General features: G+C 33.4%; 1 protein-coding gene and 1 long non-coding RNA gene across 2 annotated transcripts in view; one reads left to right on the top strand and one right to left on the bottom strand.

Annotated features, from left to right (window-relative positions):
* The first annotated feature begins 141 nt into the window (after positions 1–141).
* LOC128557711 (uncharacterized) lies at positions 142–15,931 on the top strand. The gene is made up of 3 exons (XR_008371342.1): positions 142–280; positions 576–753; positions 15,617–15,931. It is a non-coding gene; the product is annotated as an uncharacterized LOC128557711 (long non-coding RNA).
* The window catches only part of LOC123549049 (syntaxin-16-like), a 29,755-nt gene continuing 11,511 nt past the window's right edge, over positions 737–18,980 (bottom strand). Inside the window, exons 3-8 of the mRNA XM_045336829.2 lie at positions 17,278–17,330; positions 16,191–16,297; positions 14,787–14,949; positions 13,697–13,797; positions 12,788–12,931; positions 737–5,822 (exon numbers count right to left, since the gene is read on the bottom strand). Of these exons, the coding sequence (XP_045192764.1) occupies positions 5,640–5,822; positions 12,788–12,931; positions 13,697–13,797; positions 14,787–14,949; positions 16,191–16,297; positions 17,278–17,330 (751 nt within the window). The 3' untranslated portion in view covers positions 737–5,639. The remainder of the gene's footprint in view (positions 5,823–12,787; positions 12,932–13,696; positions 13,798–14,786; positions 14,950–16,190; positions 16,298–17,277; positions 17,331–18,980) is intronic.

The following is an 18,980-nucleotide window of genomic DNA, read 5'->3' on the forward strand; positions in this document are numbered from 1 at the left end:
CCGGGTAAAAACTTTGATGCCTCATCTTGAGAGATGTAAATTAGCTCATTTATTATGCTAGCGTATGCGTACATTACTTTACACAACATAAAATGGCAGAAGGTGGCGAAGGAACGATAACGAGAGTACGCTAAAATAATCCGGAAAGAAAACTTGAATACCAAGAAAGTCACCACACTCTGAGGTTAAGAACAGAAATATGGGAAAGGTGGCAACAGAATAAATCAAAACATAGATTTAAAACGCACGATGAACTGGCCACGGCATTGATGAATCTTTGGTAAGCTGAAAAGTGCAACTTTCGGTTTGCTGCAAAATCGTTGTATTTCCGTAAGTTATTTTCAGTAAGATTTTGCTATTGTTTTGGATGTTGAGAGGCAGTGTCAATCTATAATGTGTCAATTATTTATCCGCATGTAGAATTTTCAATATACCAGTCGTATTTTGAATATCACAGTAGTTCGTTGAGTAAAGAGGCCCCCCACGGGGCGCAGGTCTTCAGTAATCGTTACACATTCTGAACTGCATTTACCAAAAGAAAAATGAAATCTATTTTAAAATATTTTTTATGACAGGGAGTCGAAACATGATCAGCAATCACTTGGTGAGGAATGGCATGAAGTTATGCAGACTGAAGGAGAAAAAACACCAGAAAAAAATTACCAGTGTAGCAAAACCCACAATATCTACTCCCCTTGAAGACCAGCCACCAGTTTTATCCATGTTGCCAGATGTATCAGATATTTCTGAAGGGTAAGCATATTAATCCATTTATATAAAGACTTTTTATGATTTTTATGCGTAATCCAAAATCTTTTAAATAAAGGTTTTATTTCAGAACTGTAGCATATAACAATGTGGAAAAATTATAAAGTTTACTGGAATTTACGTTGAATGAAATTTACCTGCATTTGAAATAGACTTAAAACAAGTTTGCTTCAAATTTACTTGCAGTAAATTCGAATGATATTTTACACTGAAATCTAAGAAAATTTAATTTAGAAGTAACTTCCACTTGCCATAGAGTGTCACCTGTTTGTGTTTCATGCACATGAATACTGAGATGCAGCACACATTATTATAACTGTTTAAGTGCTCTTTTGTTTATTACATGATTATGGTTGAGAAAAGACCCATATTTCATAAGAAAAATTAAATATTTCAAGTAGAAACAGACAAGGAAAATTTAGTTTATCGACATAATAATAAGGAGACAGTCTTTAAACCATGCACCCACTGAATACTTTAGATTATGATGAGGCTAGATTTATGGGCAACCATCAGTTAACACCCACTTAAAGTATATTCGTCTATTCAACCACTACATTCGGATCAACTGGAACTGCCTCATGTTATAACCATTATAATTATACTCTAGATATACTGTAAAATCAATTAATTTCGTGGGCATGAAATTTCGTGGTTTTGGTCAAAACGGCAATTTTGTGGGGATGTGAATTTGTGGATTAAAAACTTCTGAACATTCATTGAATGGGAGTTTTACTTGTGTGTTGGGATTAAATTTCGTGGATTGACTCAACCACAAAATCAACAAAAATTAGTCCCCAACGAACATTAATGATTTCACAGTAGTGAGACAATGACATTCAGGTGAGATTAGTAATGCACATGTAATACGACAATATACCAATAATAATGATGGAATAAAATTGTAATTATTTTATTTAAACAGGTATTATACCAGTTTTTTCCCCATAAGCTAATTTTAACCAGTTTCATAGTTAAGATTTTTTTAGTTACAACTACATATTTGTCAATAATGTCACTGCATCAGATTTGTTTCTGCTGAACACAATGAAAGATAAAAAAAAACATTTACTAAAGGTAAGAATGTCACATATTATTTATACTAAAAAAAAAAAAACAACACAAAATTTGAATGTTGTAAGAATACCTTCCATTATACTGAGGTAGTCAAAGTCCTAAGTGTTGAAAAACTGATTTTTAATATTAAGACATCTATCTGTATGTATTAAATCCTACCATTTCATTGTGGTAAGAATAACTTTTACTGTCTTAATGTGGTAACATCTATACTGATATTATTATTTAATCCATCTGGATGTCAGCATTTGTACCATTTCAAGGTATTAAAATCGATATCAATATCGTATTTTTTTTCCAATTTGATGAGGCAAGATCCATATCAATGTCATGATTTCTAACAAATTACCAGTTCAATGTGGTAACATCCATTCCAAGGCCTTTATTTCAATCATTTAAATGTGGTAAAGTCCATACTGATGTACTAGTTTCTACCATTCTAATGTGGTAAAAATCGAATGTTTTTCCCACTAAAATGTTGTAAATTTCACATGAATGTCATAATTTGAATGCGGCAAAGATTCAAAGAAATGTTGCATTTTAATATTTTGATGTAAGTTTCACATTAATGTCATAACACTATAAAACCTGTGTGAATGTCAACATTTCTATGACTTCAATGTGGTAAGATCCATCTGAATGCCATAACTTAGCAAAATATATAGGAATCTTATTATTTATACCATTTTAATACAGACAGTTTGTAGAATCAATTTGATTTTACTATAAATACAAAGAATATCATGTTATATCCCTATATACCGACTTCAATGCGAATCCTAGTGTAAGTAATGTCTATTACATATACAAGATACCTAAAACCTGAAAAAAGTAATGATTCTTGGAATAGTAGAGCTAAAAATAGGCCGTTCAACTACTGAAGATTGGTAATGTTCGCAGTGTTTTTAATTTCACTATAAATATTTGCAAATAATGCTGCTCCCGAATATGGTGAACAATATTCATCGTCATGTCTTAAAAACACTTCTGTTTCGTGAATTCTTAACACAAAAAATGAGGTTTGCTAAGCATGAAATCCCTATATAAAGTCTGTGTGATAATTAATCACTCTACAGTAACTATATGCTCAATAACATTAATTTTTGGGTTTGTTCCTGACCCTCTATGGAAATATGTTGGGTCAGTATGATAAATGGGGAAAAATGCCTCACCCATATTTATCGTACTGATTCCACATATTTCCACGAATGGTCACTAACAAACCCTATAATTGATTTTTTTATCGACCACTTATTTTTAGCATAGACTGACATGAAAATCTACTGACTTTCCCAAGAAATATAGGGGTAGCCATGTGTAACCATTGTAAATACTAGAATCATATGGGAGGTAATACAAAAGTAATTAAGTGTCTGATAAAATACATTAATCACAATCCTTAACTTACAACTTCATAATTTCATTGTCAAATTTAAAGTTCATTTATTTTCTGCCAGAAATTTAAAATGTGTTGTTATGTTCATGAAAAATATTTATTTTCTCATCATTTCATGATGCATATATAAATGACTTTTTCCAAATACATGTACATGTATTACACAAGGAATGTTTACTTAAAGCTTTGCTTTCATGAATAGGTAAGAAATAATCTATCTGTATCTGTCCAGTTGTTCGAAACTTTAACAGACTGTTAAACTAATCGCCTGTTAAAGTTTGATTCAAAATACTAGTCTCGGTGGGAAACACTAGAACGATGTTTGAATTTTACTGTAAAGACATTTTAGTGTTCATAATCCTTAAGTCATACATTTGTTTTTCTAAGTTTTCTAAAATGTTGCAATATTACTTTAAGCTTAATCAACTGTTAAAGTTTCGAACAACTGGGCCTCTCTTACATTAACTACATTTCAGATCACAGCAAATACACTTTGTTTTACAAACATTAAAATCACAGGAACATTTAGGCTATTTTAATTAACTGTTGGCAATAAATTGCCTCTGCACAAAGCCATTGTATCTACAGATTTTATCTACCAGTATGTAATTAAAATGGTTTAATTAAGACCCCCTGGTGTTAAAATCTGAACTATTTACATTAGGTTACGATTATCAAAAAAGCATTATGCAATTTTAATTTTCTGCTGGTTAAATTTCCAATGTTCACTGTGCCACTGATGCAATAGATAGGTTTTCTGCATTTTTAAGCCTACTGAAGTTTTCTTTTCAATAAAAGCTGAATAAAACTCATTGAAGCCCACTGTTTCTACCTTTTTATCTACAGACAAATAGAATTTCTATGTACATGTATTTCAAATAGTTTGACACCTGGATGAATAGCCCTTTAACACCTGAGGTGATAAAACTGAGCATTTTTACCATTGCATTTGTCAGTTTGTCTCATTTTCAATATAAAATTTATGTGAAATATAGCACTCTTCAAAGCGAAATATACATACTTAGTCTAGAATGTCATATAGTAATACCACAAACCTTTCTCCTGAATCCAATAAATCCAACCACTTTGATGCTTTTGATTCTGAAATATGGCATCTTAATTCTTGTGGTCCTGAAACGTGGCACTTTCTTTTGGAATCATGACACAGCAGCTGTAGGTATGACATGTTTCCTTCCACCAACACACATTTTGTAACTATTCACTTACACTGAAGTTATCTTGACATTACACTATACTGAACACTTTGTCTGACTAAACAACATTTTGAATAATTTATCATAATATAATATCATGTACTACAATATTTAAGTAGATTTTGCTACAACAACCTAAGTATTGCACATTTATCGCAAACCATGGGGTTGTGGGGTGTGTGAGGGCTGAGGGCTACAAAACTAGATCAAAATTCCATAAAATAACCACTCTTTTGATTTAACTATGGAAAGTAATTTTAAAATTTAGTTAGACTACACAATCATATTTTAATAAATATGCATATAAACCTTTGCAATAATTATTTTTCCACTTCTCAAAAACATTGCATTATCATACAGATTTCTAAGATGCCTTTACAAGTGAGGCTTTTTGTGCATCTATTTACCCCAAACTGGTTTATGATCATAATAATTTAATACATATCACACTTCACAAACAGAATTTCTTTTTTCTCTGCAGACCCTGATTTCATAAAAATGGGAACCCTATCTTTGCATTTACTAATTAAAGGGGCATGCCTCTAAAGGTACAACAAAATATCCATATCTTGAAAACAAATATCAGCATATACAAGGTTACTTTAGGATTAAAAAATCATAAAACAGGAATTATTTATATCGATAATTTAGCAATTTACAAATGTAGCAGTATGACACGAAATAAATCTAAATTTAATCTACCGTATGTTCCCTAATTAACACCCTCCCCCTCATTAATGCTCCTCCCCCATCCAGTATTTTGCACACACAAAAAAATTAAGAGCCTTAATACACCAAACAGCACCAAACCTTCTGCAACACTTTAACATCCTGGGGACATTAATAAGGCAATAGATGGTATTTTACATTAAAATGAGTTAAGTAGTTGAGAGTTCTATATATTTTAGTACCAAAACTAGTGTTTTAATAAGTAAATACTGTATAGGTCACTAACTTAATAAATATTTGTACTCAATATTTCTAAGTTTCTTTTTTGTTTAATTAATCTGGAGGCCTGCCCCTTTAAAGAACTATTCAAATCCCTTTTGGCCTTGCGGATAATCACAGAATAAAGGCATTAAATGAGGCCATTTTGCTGTAAAAAATAACAGCTAATAAAAGTACGAAATATACAGGAGTAATTGATCCATAAATAAACATATTTTCTTTATATTCACTAACTACTAGCTTTTTGTTGCTATAAGTATTATTATAAGAATTATAATCAATAATGCTAAAATTAAAATTATATGCATTTTCCTATTTTTCTTTTGGTATTTTTCAGCTTTTTGTAATTGTTGCAGTCCTTTTTCTACCTGTACTGAGGCATGTTCTATATTATAGTCTATTCTGTCCAGTATTGTTCCCTGAAAAAAAAAGAAGAAAATAAAATTTTGTGAATTCCATGGCCATGAAAATTCATGGATAAACCCTTACCCTGGTAAATTTCTATAATAAACTTGTCCATCTTTCAATTTGGACAGTACCCTTAACAGTTAAAAGGGGTGCATACCAAATAGTTACTGAAGGATGTGCAGGCTGATCATGATCTACACTGGTGGCAAAGGCAGAATCAATTGTGTCCAGCATGATATGGATTAAAGACATCTATCCAGCCTATTCAAATTTTGCCCCTATTATTATTAATAATTTTCATTTGACAGTAGTGGATACACTGATTGACAACTGAGTAAATATGGTCTACAATTTGACGCCCTACATGCCAGGTGTTTACCTCTGAGGTACGTTTGTTATAATTTCAGGTTACTGCACATACTATGACAGCTACAGCAATTCACTGGGTATTACATTTCCGTAATTAAAACAGAATATACATATCACTTCAACCTTTTATTCATTAAACAATTACGGTGGGACAAGTTCTTTAAATTACAGTCGGTTATGGCAACAAATAAATATCTCTATGCAGACCTAAAAAAATTTATTTGTAAACTAATAGCTATGTCTAACTGTAAATTCAGTAAACTGTCATAATTTGTCCATGGCACATGAGGATAAGTGTGGTGGACCAATGTCTTTAAGCAAAAACAGGTATTTGTTGGGACATAAAAATGTGGAAAATGAATAGGATTTTATTCATTTATTTATTGTTCCCACTTTATTTCATGAATTGACACACCACAATTTTTTTTAAATATTAATCTCCCACAAAACATAAATGATTTCACAGTACTCAGAATCTTCTAGTTCTGTTGACAGAAAACTTTGTTGTAGTTGTTTTTTTTTTTCCAGACAAATTTGTACTTCAAGGGGGCATGGGAATACACATTTGTGGATTGCAAACTTTGAAAATGGGATAAATAATTTAATATGTTCAGTCAAATTAAACTTTATGGATTAACACAACCATAAATCAGTTTCCAACAAATTTGAATAACTTCACAGCTTGTATTTAAGGCCATTATTGACCTTGAATTGACACATTAACTGGCGAATATCAATAAAACCTCAATTAATCAACTGATCACTGACAAATCAAATGGTCATCGATAAATCAATTGATCCTTTTGCAAAATTACCACAGGAAGAACTAGAACTGTCACAGGAGTGACTCATACCCCCACCATACGGTCTTGTCACAGAAGAATGGCAACCATAAGAAATCTTAAAAATACTTAGTCTTTGGAGTACTTCATCCTGGGCTTCCACATATAAGTAATACTAGTATAATACTAGTATAGTGATACTAGTAAATATATTAAATCTCTAATATTAGAGATACACTAAAAGTGAATACAAAAAAATGTCTTACCGACCCATGTTACCACAGAAAAATGTATTTACTTTTTACATAGGACTTATAATAAAAAAGTTATAAAAATACCTAAAATATTGAAAATCTAAAAATAGGATTTCTAAAAATAGACTAATTCCTGGAATTTAAGGGAAAGAAACTCAGTACAAAAGTTAAAACAAGAGCACCGCCTTGCGGGTGCTGACGCTCATCTGATTTTTTTTGTGTAATAGAAATATTGTCCTACCCATGATTTTCTAAGTCTAAAAAGGGCCATCATTCTTGCAAAAAGCAGGATAGAGTTATGTTTCTTGATGTTCAGTGTCCACTTATGATGGTGAAAAACTGTTGCAAGTTTTAAAGCAATAGCTTTGATAGTTTATGAGAAAAGTTGACTTAAACATAATACTCAACCAAGAAAATGATTTTCTAAGTCCAAAAGGGGCAATAATTATTGCAAAAAGCAGGATGGAGTCATGTTGCTTGCTGTACATGGTCAGTTTATGATGGTCAACAAGTGTTGCAAGTTTCAAAGCAATAGCTTTGATAGTTTAAGAGAAAAAGTTGACCTAAACATAAAACTTAACCAAGAAATCTGATATTTTCTAAGTCCAAAAGGGGCCATAAATCTTGCAAAAAGCAGGATGGAGTTATGTTTCTTGCTGTACAGGGTCAACTTATGATGGTGAACAAGTGTTGCAAGTTTTAAAGCAATAGCTTTGATAGTTTAGGATAAAAGCTGACCTAAACATAAAACTTAACCAAGAAAACTGATTTTCTAAGTCCAAAAGGGGCAATAAATCTTGCAAAAAGCAAAATGGAGTTATGTTTCTTGATGTACAGGGTCTGCTTATGATGGTGAACAAGTATTCCAAGTTTCAAAGCAATAGCTTTGATAGTTTAGGAGAAAAGTTGACCTAAACATAAAACTTAACCAAGAAATCTGATATTTTCTAAGTACAAAAGGGGCCATAAATCTTGCAAAAAGCAAGATGGAGTTATGTTTCTTGCTATACAGGGTCAGCTTATGATGGTGAACAAGTATTCCAAGTTTCAAAGCAATAGCTTTGATAGTTTAGGAGAAAAGCTGACCTAAACATAAAACTTAACCAGGCAACGCCGACGCAGACGCCGACGCCGACAACCGCTCAAGTGATGACAATAACTCATCATTTTTTTTCAAAAAATCAGATGAGCTAAAAAGGTTACTTCCTTTTGGCTCTAAGCCAATCAGAATGAGATATAGTGAAAATACATCAAAATTAACCTTAAATTCTAGGTAAAAGGGGACACAATTCAATAAAAATTAGTGTCAGAGTTATGTACCTTGTGTCACATGATGTGGGTGATGAGGTGGAACATCTATTTTAAGTCTGAATCAAATCCATTCAGTAGTAACTGAGATATAGTGAAAATACATCAAAATCAACCCTAAATTCTAAGTAAAAAGGGGCATAATTCATGAAAAATTAGTGTCAGAGTTATGCACCTTGTGTCACATGATGTGGGTGATGAGGTGGAACATCTATTTTAAGTTTGCATCAAATTCATTTTGTAATAACTGAGATATAGTGAAAATACATCAAAATCAACCTTAAATTTAAAGTAAAAGGGGACATAATTCATAAAAAATTATGTCAGAGTTAAGCACCTTATGTCACATGATCTGGGTGATGAGGTGGAACAACTATTTTAAGTTTGAATCAAATCCATTTAGTAATAACTGAGATATAGTGAAAATACAACAAAATTAACCTTAAATTCTAAGTAAAAGGGGACATAATTCATGAAAACTTGGTGTCAGAGTTATGCACCTTGTGTCGCATGATGTGGGCACATGATGTGGGTGATGAAGTGGAACATCTATTTTAAGTTTGAATCAAATCCATTCAGTAGTAACTGAGATATAGTGAAAATACATCAAAATCAACCTTAAATTCTAAGTAAAAAGGGGCATAATTCATAAAAAATTGGTGTCAGAGTTATGCACCTTGTGTCACATGATGTGTGTGATGAGGTGGAACATCTATTTTAAGTTTGAATCAAATCCATTTAGTAATAACTGAGATATAGTGAAAATACAACAAAATTAACCTTAAATTCCAAGTAAAAGGGGACATAATTCATGAAAACTTGGTGTCAAGAGTTATGCACCTTGTGTCAAATGATGTGGGTGATTAGGTGGAACATGTATTTTAAGTTTGAATCAAATCCATTTGGTAATAACTGAGATTATAGATTTCGGGACGGGACGGGACGCGACAGGACGCGACGTGACAAAACTGACTCCTATATACCCCCCTCAAACATGTTTGGTGGGGGTATAAATATGTACATCAAAGTATAATTTCACATCTTCAAAACTTATTTACATGTCCAGGGCTACCAGTATTAGTTTATGTATAACGCTCCAAATGATGACAGGAAAGACTTCTTAATACAATATTTGTACTTAGGCCACACCAAACTGATTACCTGTTTGTCGGATTTCCCGCACCAGTTTGACGGGAAATGAAAAAAGAAAATTTTTTTTTGACCACTCGCACCTGGCGTATTTATTGTGCTGGGTCGAAATCAGTAGGTACGTAAACAAGAGGGCCAAGATGGCCCTAGGTCGCTCACCTAAGAAACACTCCATAACAGTGTAAAACATGTTTGACCTAGTGATTTCATGGAAACAAATATTCTGACCAATTTTCATTAAGATTGGACCAAAAAATTGGTCTCTTGCGATAGAACAAGCATTTTCTTAGATATGACCTAGTTTTTGACCCTAGATGACCCATGTTCAAACTCGACCTAGATTTTATCAAGGCAATCATTCTGACCAAAATTCATGAAGATCAACTGAAAAATACAGCCTCTATCACATACAGAAGTTTTTTCTTTGATTTGACCAAGTGACCTAGTTTTTGACCTCAGATGACTCATATTCAAATTCGACCTAGATTTCATTAAGGCAATCAACCTGACCAAATTTCATAAATATCAACTGAAAAAAAACAGTCTCTATCGCATACACAAGATTTTTCTTTAATCTGACCTAGTGACCTAGTTTTTGACCTCAGATAACCCATATTCAAAACCGACCTAGTTTTCATCAAGGCAATCACTCTGACCAAATTTCATGAAGATCAATTGAAAAATACATCCTCTATTGCATACACAATGTTTTTCTTCGATTTGACCTAGTGACCTAGTTTTTGACCCCAGATGACCCATTTTCCAAATCAGCCTAGATTTTATCAAGGTAATCACTCTGGCTAAATTTCATGAAGATCAGTTGAAAAATACAGCCTCTATTGCATACACAAGGTTTTTCTTTGATTTGACCTAGTGACCTAGTTTTTGACCACAGATGACCCATTTTCGAACTTGGTCTAAATATCATCAAGGCAATCATTCTGACCAAAATTCATGAAGATCAATTGAAAAATACAGCCTCTATCGCATACACAAGGTTTTTACGTGATATGACCTAGTGACCTAGTTTTTGACCCCAGATGACCCATTTTCGAACTCGGCCTAGATTTCATCAAGGTAATCATTCTGACCAAAATTCATGAAGATCAATTGAAAAATACCGCCTCTATCGCATACACAAGGTTTTTCTTTGATTTGACCTAGTGACCTAGTTTTTGACCCGAGATGACCCATTTTCGAACTCAGCCTAGATTTCATCAAGGCAATCATTCTGACCAAAATTCATGAAGATCAATTGAAAAATACAGCCTCTATCGCATACACAAGGTTTTTCTTTGATTTGACCTAGTGACTAGTTTTTGACCCGAGATGACCCATTTTCGAACTCGGCCTAGATTTCATCAAAGTTATCATTCTGACCAATATTCATGAAGAAGAATTGAAAAATACAGCCTCTATCGCATACACAAGGTTTTTCTTTGATTTGACCTAGTGACCTAGTTTTTGACCCGAGATGACCCATTTTCGAACTCGGCTTAGATTTCATCTAGGTTATCACTCTGACCAATATTTATGAAGATTAATTGAAAAATACCACCTCTATCGCATACACAAGGTTTTTCTTTGATTTGACCTAGTGACCTAGTTTTTGACCCGAGATGACCCATTTTCGAACTCGGCCTAGATTTCATCTAAGTTATCATTCTGACCAATATTCATGAAGATTAAATGAAAAATACAGCCTCTATCGCATACACAAGGTTTTTCTTTGATTTGACCTAGTGACCTAGTTTTTGACCCGAGATGACCCATTTTCGAACTCGGCCTAGATTTCATCAAGGTTATCATTCTGACCAATATTCATGAAGATTAATTGAAAAATACAGCCTCTATCGCATACACAAGCTAAATGTTGACAGACGACGGACGACAGACAGACGACAGACGACGGACGACGGACGCCGGACATCGAGCGATCAGAAAAACTCACCTGAGCTAAAAAAAAAAGGAAATTCTGAAGTTTAAACGCACCTTACTTGTAATTTATCGAAACATCGGAAGAACATGTTCTCTGACACAGCCACAGTCTCCCTACCGCACCGAAGGAGTACCTACCCCGGCAGTATCAGTTTATTTGATTAAATTTTTGTAATATTCAATCGCTTTAAAAATCGGGCATAACAATATGGCAGCCCCCTATGTCTTTGTTGTCTCAACAAATGGAAAGTATTTCCAGCAACAGCTGTTGAGATTTCCCCAAGCTCCAGTTTTACAGATTTGTTTAGGGCTGCTGCGCTATACAATAAGATGAATCTTTCCATAGATACAGTCGTGTAAAACCTGCCGGGGGCATCTGTGTTTCTCGAATGCAGGTTTTTATTGATTGTTGTAAGATTCTTTATTTGGTCTGTGATAAAAGATGATACATGATAAAACATCAGATATTCTAGACATTTGCTTATATGTCACTCAAAAGTGTCAACATTTTGTTTTTGTATACTTTGTATAGTCAAACCCTCAGGGAAACCCTAGAAGTGTTGGATTTTCATTTCATTTCTTACAGTAAAATGCAGCCTGCTGACTTAGCACTGAATAGTACCACCTCAGATGAGCAAGTTCAGTTGAGTGCAATGTGATCTGCATTTGTAATAGATATGTTGTCCTGCACTTTAAGGGTTAGGAGGTCTAATGTCACAAACAGAGAAAATTGTTAAGTGATATGGGATAAATAAGACATTCCAGAATAATAATAGTGCTGATATATTTCTTACTTTTTAATGTATGTATCACACATTAAACATTCAATACTCCAAAGACATTGCTGTCTGAATGTTACTCCAGACACATTTGTTTAAAAATCCGGCTTATGAACAGAAACACACTTGATCTGGTATTAAACTTGAAACAAGTGATTATTTACTCTCTTTTTTTTTTTATTTTATTGCTCTTCGCTCACTTCAATGAATGATGATTTGGAAAAAAAAAAATTTTTTTTTTCGCTCACTCGCCCCAAATATTTTTGAAAAAAATCCGAAGAACAAGACATCGATTTGGTGTGGCCTTATCAAATAAATGCAAAAAAGATCACCATTTCATACGCAAAAGCTGTTAAAAAAATTTAAATACAAAATGAACCAACAAACAATGGATTACCTGATCAACAACCATCTGTGAAAGATCCTTGAATATTTCATTCAGATCCTGTATAGAACGTACAATGTGGGCAATCTCTTTGTCTCTTTGATTCACTACCTCTGTATTGTTTTCCACTAACTGCATCTGTTCGGAGGAAAAGCCCTGCAAAACCAAAAAAAAATTTCATCAAGAAGACAGAAATAATCCCATTTCCAGTCAGTGTGGTAATTTCTTACTTGAGTATTAAGATATTTTTCTTTTATCAAAATAGAACTAGAACTTTTCAAAAAACAAGTAAACAAAATCAAGAAACCTTTTCCCCACAACTACAATAATTTGGGAATACATGTATAATGAGACATCAAGTCATCAATACCTATCTTCACGACCTGATAAACAAAATACATGTATTCAGGCTTGTATTATCGTTGAATTGAATGAATCTAAAATCAGACTTTTGAAGAGAGTAAATGAATATCTGTATTTATACAGATTATTACTGGGTTATTATAACAGTACCCCTGTCTGCATTATTGTATTCACCTCCTGTGAGCAGAATGTGATACAGCCTGACGGAATCCTTGAGAGCCAAATGCATCATTACAGATGAACAGTTTAAATGACCCCCTTTTACTATAAACCCCTACATATTTCTACAGCAAAATTTGCCAAAACTGACTCTAATTTTAGGCATATAAGACTTAATGCTCTTTTGAAATTGTGAAATTTTAACATATGGAATTTGATGTCACCATTATGTCATTTCTGATGTACCATTTGATTTCAAAGCTAATTCAAGGAGTTCTTCTATCATTTTCTTCTGTACTTGCAGGTGAAATACAAGCTGTATTTTAGACAGAAAATCCCTAGATATGTCTGTATCTGCCAATATTGCCTGTATCTGTCCATGTTGTTTGCTTTACTTACTCTATCATAACTTGCATACATGTCATCTTCTTGAAGTGCTCCAGAATCTGGACCTATATTTGCGTCAAAAAACTGAGATCTTTCTTCCCGACTCCGTAATTCTGTAAATTGCAATGAAAAAAATCTTCATTTTAATTCATTTCAATTACTATTTATACTGAAAAACTATGACTTTCTTCACAGATTAAGTTGACAGGAACTTAAAGGTATTGAAATCCAAGTTGAAATAAAAATTGAGCCGTGCCATGACAAAACCAACATAGTGGCTTTGTGACCAGCATGGATCCAGACCAGCCTGCGCATCCGCGCAGTCTGGTCAGGATCCATGCTGTTCGCTTTTAAAGCCTATTGGAATTGGAGAAAGTGTTAGCGAACAGCATGAATCCTGACCAGACTGCGCAGAGGCGCAGGCTGGTCTGAATCCATGCTGGTCGCAAAGCCACTATGTTGGTTTTCTCATGGCACGGCTCAAATCATGAAATTCAATATGGCTTTCAACGCTATGACCCAGACATAAAAAGCCATCTTTACTCACACTTAGAAAGTGATTTCTACCGGGCTTCTGCTCGTTTCCTTTTGTAGGTTTCTTGGAAAAATGAAACTTCTTCTTCCAAATGTTACATTAAAAAGTTCTCAGAAAAGAGTTTTTGTAATTCACGTTAAAGTCATTAATATTATATAGGCAATTAATATAATTTTCAATAATTTTAACAGTTTCTAATGGCCTTCTAATGGTACTGAAGGCAGTTGTATTGGCCTGAAGCCTCAGCACAATAAAAAGGCCAGTATGAAATCAAGTAGTCATTAACATTACAATAACATAAGTAATAATAATCGAGGCATTTAAAAAACAGGCAAGAAATTTTACAAAGCTAAATTTACCTTATATGACAAAAAAATAAGTACATAGTGTACAAATATACTTGAAACAACACTGGCTCTTACTTCTGATGCATATAAAAGCTTCTTATTAAAACTTATAAGGGGTCAGTCAATACTTTTTCTCCTCTAAAGCAAGCTTGTTTATTTCGTCTACAGTTATTTTCCCACCTTTATTCAAAATACAACAGTTTGGAGATTTCAGACTCACTTTTTAAGTATGTAGATTGACTTTTTCTAAAATTATTTGACATTTCCTGTATAGATCTAACAAGGGACATAACCATGTTCTGCGAGAGTAGTAGTTCCTGATCTGTTCCTCGTCTACTCCGAGCTGTTATCTGCTGTATTAGTCTTTGACAATGAGAAAACATCTGAAAATATAAACACAATACGAAATTCTATCAAGCCATCTCTCAAATGACGGATATTTATTCACACTCAAAAACAATATATGAAAGAGATCTGATTACAAAAGAAATGTAAATGAAGTCCGCTAGTTTAAGACCTAAGGTTACCCAGTTTCAAACTTAACCTAAATTTCATATCTTGACAAACATTCCAAAAAAGTTCTATGAAGATTAGGTAGAAAACATTTTCTACATGGCCTCTAGAATGTTAACAAGGTTATGTTATTAACGACAGACACAGGGTGATCACAATAGTTCACCTCTAGTGCTTTGTGCTCAGATGAGCAAAAAACAGGCTAGTGGTTTATGGCAAGATTTTTCAATTTTCCTCTATATACATAAATCGAAGAGTGACCATGCCCTCTGGAAACCATATTGTTTGACATATCAGAATAGTCTGAACAATCTTAGTAAAGGATCAACCATTGGTAAACAGTCATTGAATGATCATATGAGTTGTACCATTGTTGTACCATTGTAAAATCAAGCCAACAGTTTCTGACAACAAAAAAGATTTTTAAAGTTTCCTTCATTTTATCTGAATAATTTGAGTCAAGGAACATTTCTATAAGTATTTCAAGACTAGACCAGTAGCCAAGGAGATGTCATATGAGGATTTTTCTATTTTTAGCTCTGGTTGTCCTTATGTATAAACAAGCCAAACCATTTGAACAACTTTAGAAGAGAACCACCCATGGAACATTCAGGCGGAGAATCATCAATTTCCAAATAATGGTTTCAGACAGGAAGTCATTTGAAGTAAATGTTGAAGGACATACAATGGTAAGACATCACAATATCTCACCTTAAGTACGCTGTGCTCTTGTGAGATAATGAAGCACATACAGAAGTATCACGTCAAGCTCTGAATTCAACACAGAGAGACAAATCAACCAATATGGTTTATCTTGTATACAATAAGAATTAGATACTGTAAAATCATTTAATTTCGTGGTTTTGGTCAAAACAGCAATTTCGTGGAGATATGAATTCGTGGATTTCAACTTTTGAACAATAAATGAATGGGAATTTTACCTTTGTTGGGATTAAATTTCGTTGATTGACTCAACCGCGAAATCCACGAAAATTAATCCCCTACGAACATTAATGATTTCACAGTAATATTTGAAATGGTCAAGTGGTACAAATGCAAATGTCTGACTGGAAGAGCAAAATAATTAATAAACAAAAACAGGATATTTTACTTGTGTAATTTCTTGTGTCTGTATTTCTATAGCATGTTCCTCATCAATACTGTCATCAAATGCTGGACGTGTTAAATGTTTGTCATGTAAAGCTGCAAGCTCCTTCACTAAAATACAAAATAAATTTAAATAAATAAAACTTAGTTTTATGCTTAAAACAGAAACATTTATTTGTTCAAAATGTGAATTCTAAAATGATTTTACTTTTTCATTTGTGTATTGTTTAATGTCACACCGACACAATTTGATGTCATATGGCGTCTTTCGATCCGGGCATTATTTTATCACAGGCAAACATCAGGGTATAACCAACGACCTTCCGTAAGCCTAAAATGATTTAAGTATGGATTTTAAAGTTGCTGCACTGCCATGAAGCCATAACAATACACCTGAACCCAGTTGTTCGAAACTTAAACAGGCGATAAGACAAGGGGATGTTCTGCAAGTTGTTAAAAGTACTGGGAAAAATCTACCGGTAGTAGTATAAGCAGCTTTCGCTAAATAGGGTCAGGTTATGCAAAAGAAAATTTAATTTATGCCTCAATTATAATGATTATATATGCAGACTAAGTTCACTTAAAATATCTTACACTCTTACATCATTTAGTTACCATAGTAACATAAAGTTAGCTACATACTGTGAAATCATTTTAATTCGCGTAGGACGAATTTTCGCGTATTTCGCGCTAGGACCGATGCGCGAATTTAAGACCGCGCTATTATTATTTTTTCAATATATTTTTTCATTACTAAAATTGAAAATGCGTGAATTAAAGCCCGTGCGAAACAGTCCTTTTTCACGTTTGCGCGAAATTTCATGTCAGCGAATTTAAATGATTTCACAGTAATTACATCAAAATGTCTTTAGAAGCATCAATGGTACTAAGATATTTTTGCAACATAATATGCACACAACTCTCTACTGACACGCTTTAAATTTTGTTAATGTCAAAGAAATTCATTGACTAAACTTTTACATAAACCAGAAATTTTCAACTTTCATCAGCCAAGTATCAAATTTTTCAACTTAACAACATTTTGTGAGATTTCTTTTATGTATGTTATTAAGTATTTTAAAACGTCTTACTTTTTAATTTGATTCTCGTCATTTCATACTGGATTTCTTCCACACCGTCAACCCTGCAATTAAAACACAGCATATTAATTCAATAATATTGAGAAACTAAGCATAAATTTGTGGAAATATTTTGTCAAAAGTATGAGTTTAAATGCAAAATATGTTAACCCAAAGTGATACAGCACTTGTCTCAAGATCACACAAGTGCTAAGAAGCCAACTATTGACAACAGACCGATATCTGGACAGACAGACAATAAAAACCACTGATCACAATAGCTCATCAAGCAGTCTTTGTGCTCCAATGTGCATAAAACATAATACATAATATTATGATCACTATCAGCCTGCTGAAAGAACAAGAGCTGCCGGATGACAGCAATGCACGACTATCCAACAGCCTTGTCACTAAAGAAAGTTAACTGAATGAATATTAAAGTCGAAAAAATGGCATAATTTTATAAACATGCAAAACAAAGTTATAGTCTCTATACAATGTGTGTCAGTTCATCACAGTGGACAAGTATGTGAAGTTTCAATCCAGTCCCATAACTGGGTACCGAGACACCAATTTATATACAAAAACTTAACCAAAAATCTTTCAGTTGAAAAAGAGGTATAATTTTGTAAATATGCAAAGTAGATTTATTAAACCTATGCACTGCAAGTCAGTTCACCACAGTGAATAAGTGATGGAAGTTTCAATCCATTATAATAAACAATTACTGAAATATCAGCTTACATCCAAAAACTTAACCAAATATGAGTGCCGGCAAAAGAGCAAGTGCAATAGCTCTACCTTTTCTTCAGACAGTCCAGCTAGAAATAAACAAGAGCTGTCCGCAAGACAGCCAGTGCTCAACTATTCGAAATATTGTCAGGAAAATATTACCCTAAATGTTAAAATATCTACAGAGTTTCAACCCAGTATTTGTGCTAGTTTTGGAGATAGTAACTTGCATGCAAAACTTTAACCAGAAGTTTTAAGTTCAAAAGGGAACATAATTTGACCAAAATGCAAGTCAGAGTAATGGGACTTGATGCAATCAACTTGTTTTTTAACCCCGAAGGCACATGTGAAGTTTCAATTTAATATCTGCATTTGTTCTGCAGATAGTAACTTGCATGTAAAACCTTAACCAGGATTTTCTAAGTCCAAAAGGGGGCATAATTTGCCCAAAATACATGTCAGAGTTATGGGACTTGGCCCAGTGAGGTTGGTCATTGATCTAGAAAAAGAAAAAATAAGTTCTAAATCCATATACCTTTTAGTATAAATAGCTGTATGTACTTGCACGCAAAACTTTAACCAGGATTTTCTATGTCCAAAGGGGGCATAATTTAGCCAAAATGCAGGTCAGAGTTATGGGACTTGATGCTATCAACTAGTCTTATAATCCCAAAGACACATGTGAAGTTTCAATTCAATATCTGCATTAGTTTTGGAGATAGTTACTTGCATGTAAACCTTTAACCAGGATTTTCTAAGTCCAAAAGGGGGCATAATCTGCTCAAAATACATGTCAGAGTTATGGAACTTGACCCAAAGAGGTTGGTAATTGACCTGGAAAAAGAAAAAAAAAGTTTCACAGCTATGACAGCTGTATGTACTTGCATGCAAAACTTTAACCAAGGTGTGACGCCGACGCCAGGGTGAGTAGAATAGCTAGACTATTCTTCGAATAGTCGAGCTAAAAATAAAGGCCTTCTGAC

The sequence above is a fragment of the Mercenaria mercenaria genome, chromosome 6 (assembly GCF_021730395.1).
Source record: "Mercenaria mercenaria strain notata chromosome 6, MADL_Memer_1, whole genome shotgun sequence".
Lineage (NCBI taxonomy): Eukaryota > Metazoa > Mollusca > Bivalvia > Venerida > Veneridae > Mercenaria > Mercenaria mercenaria.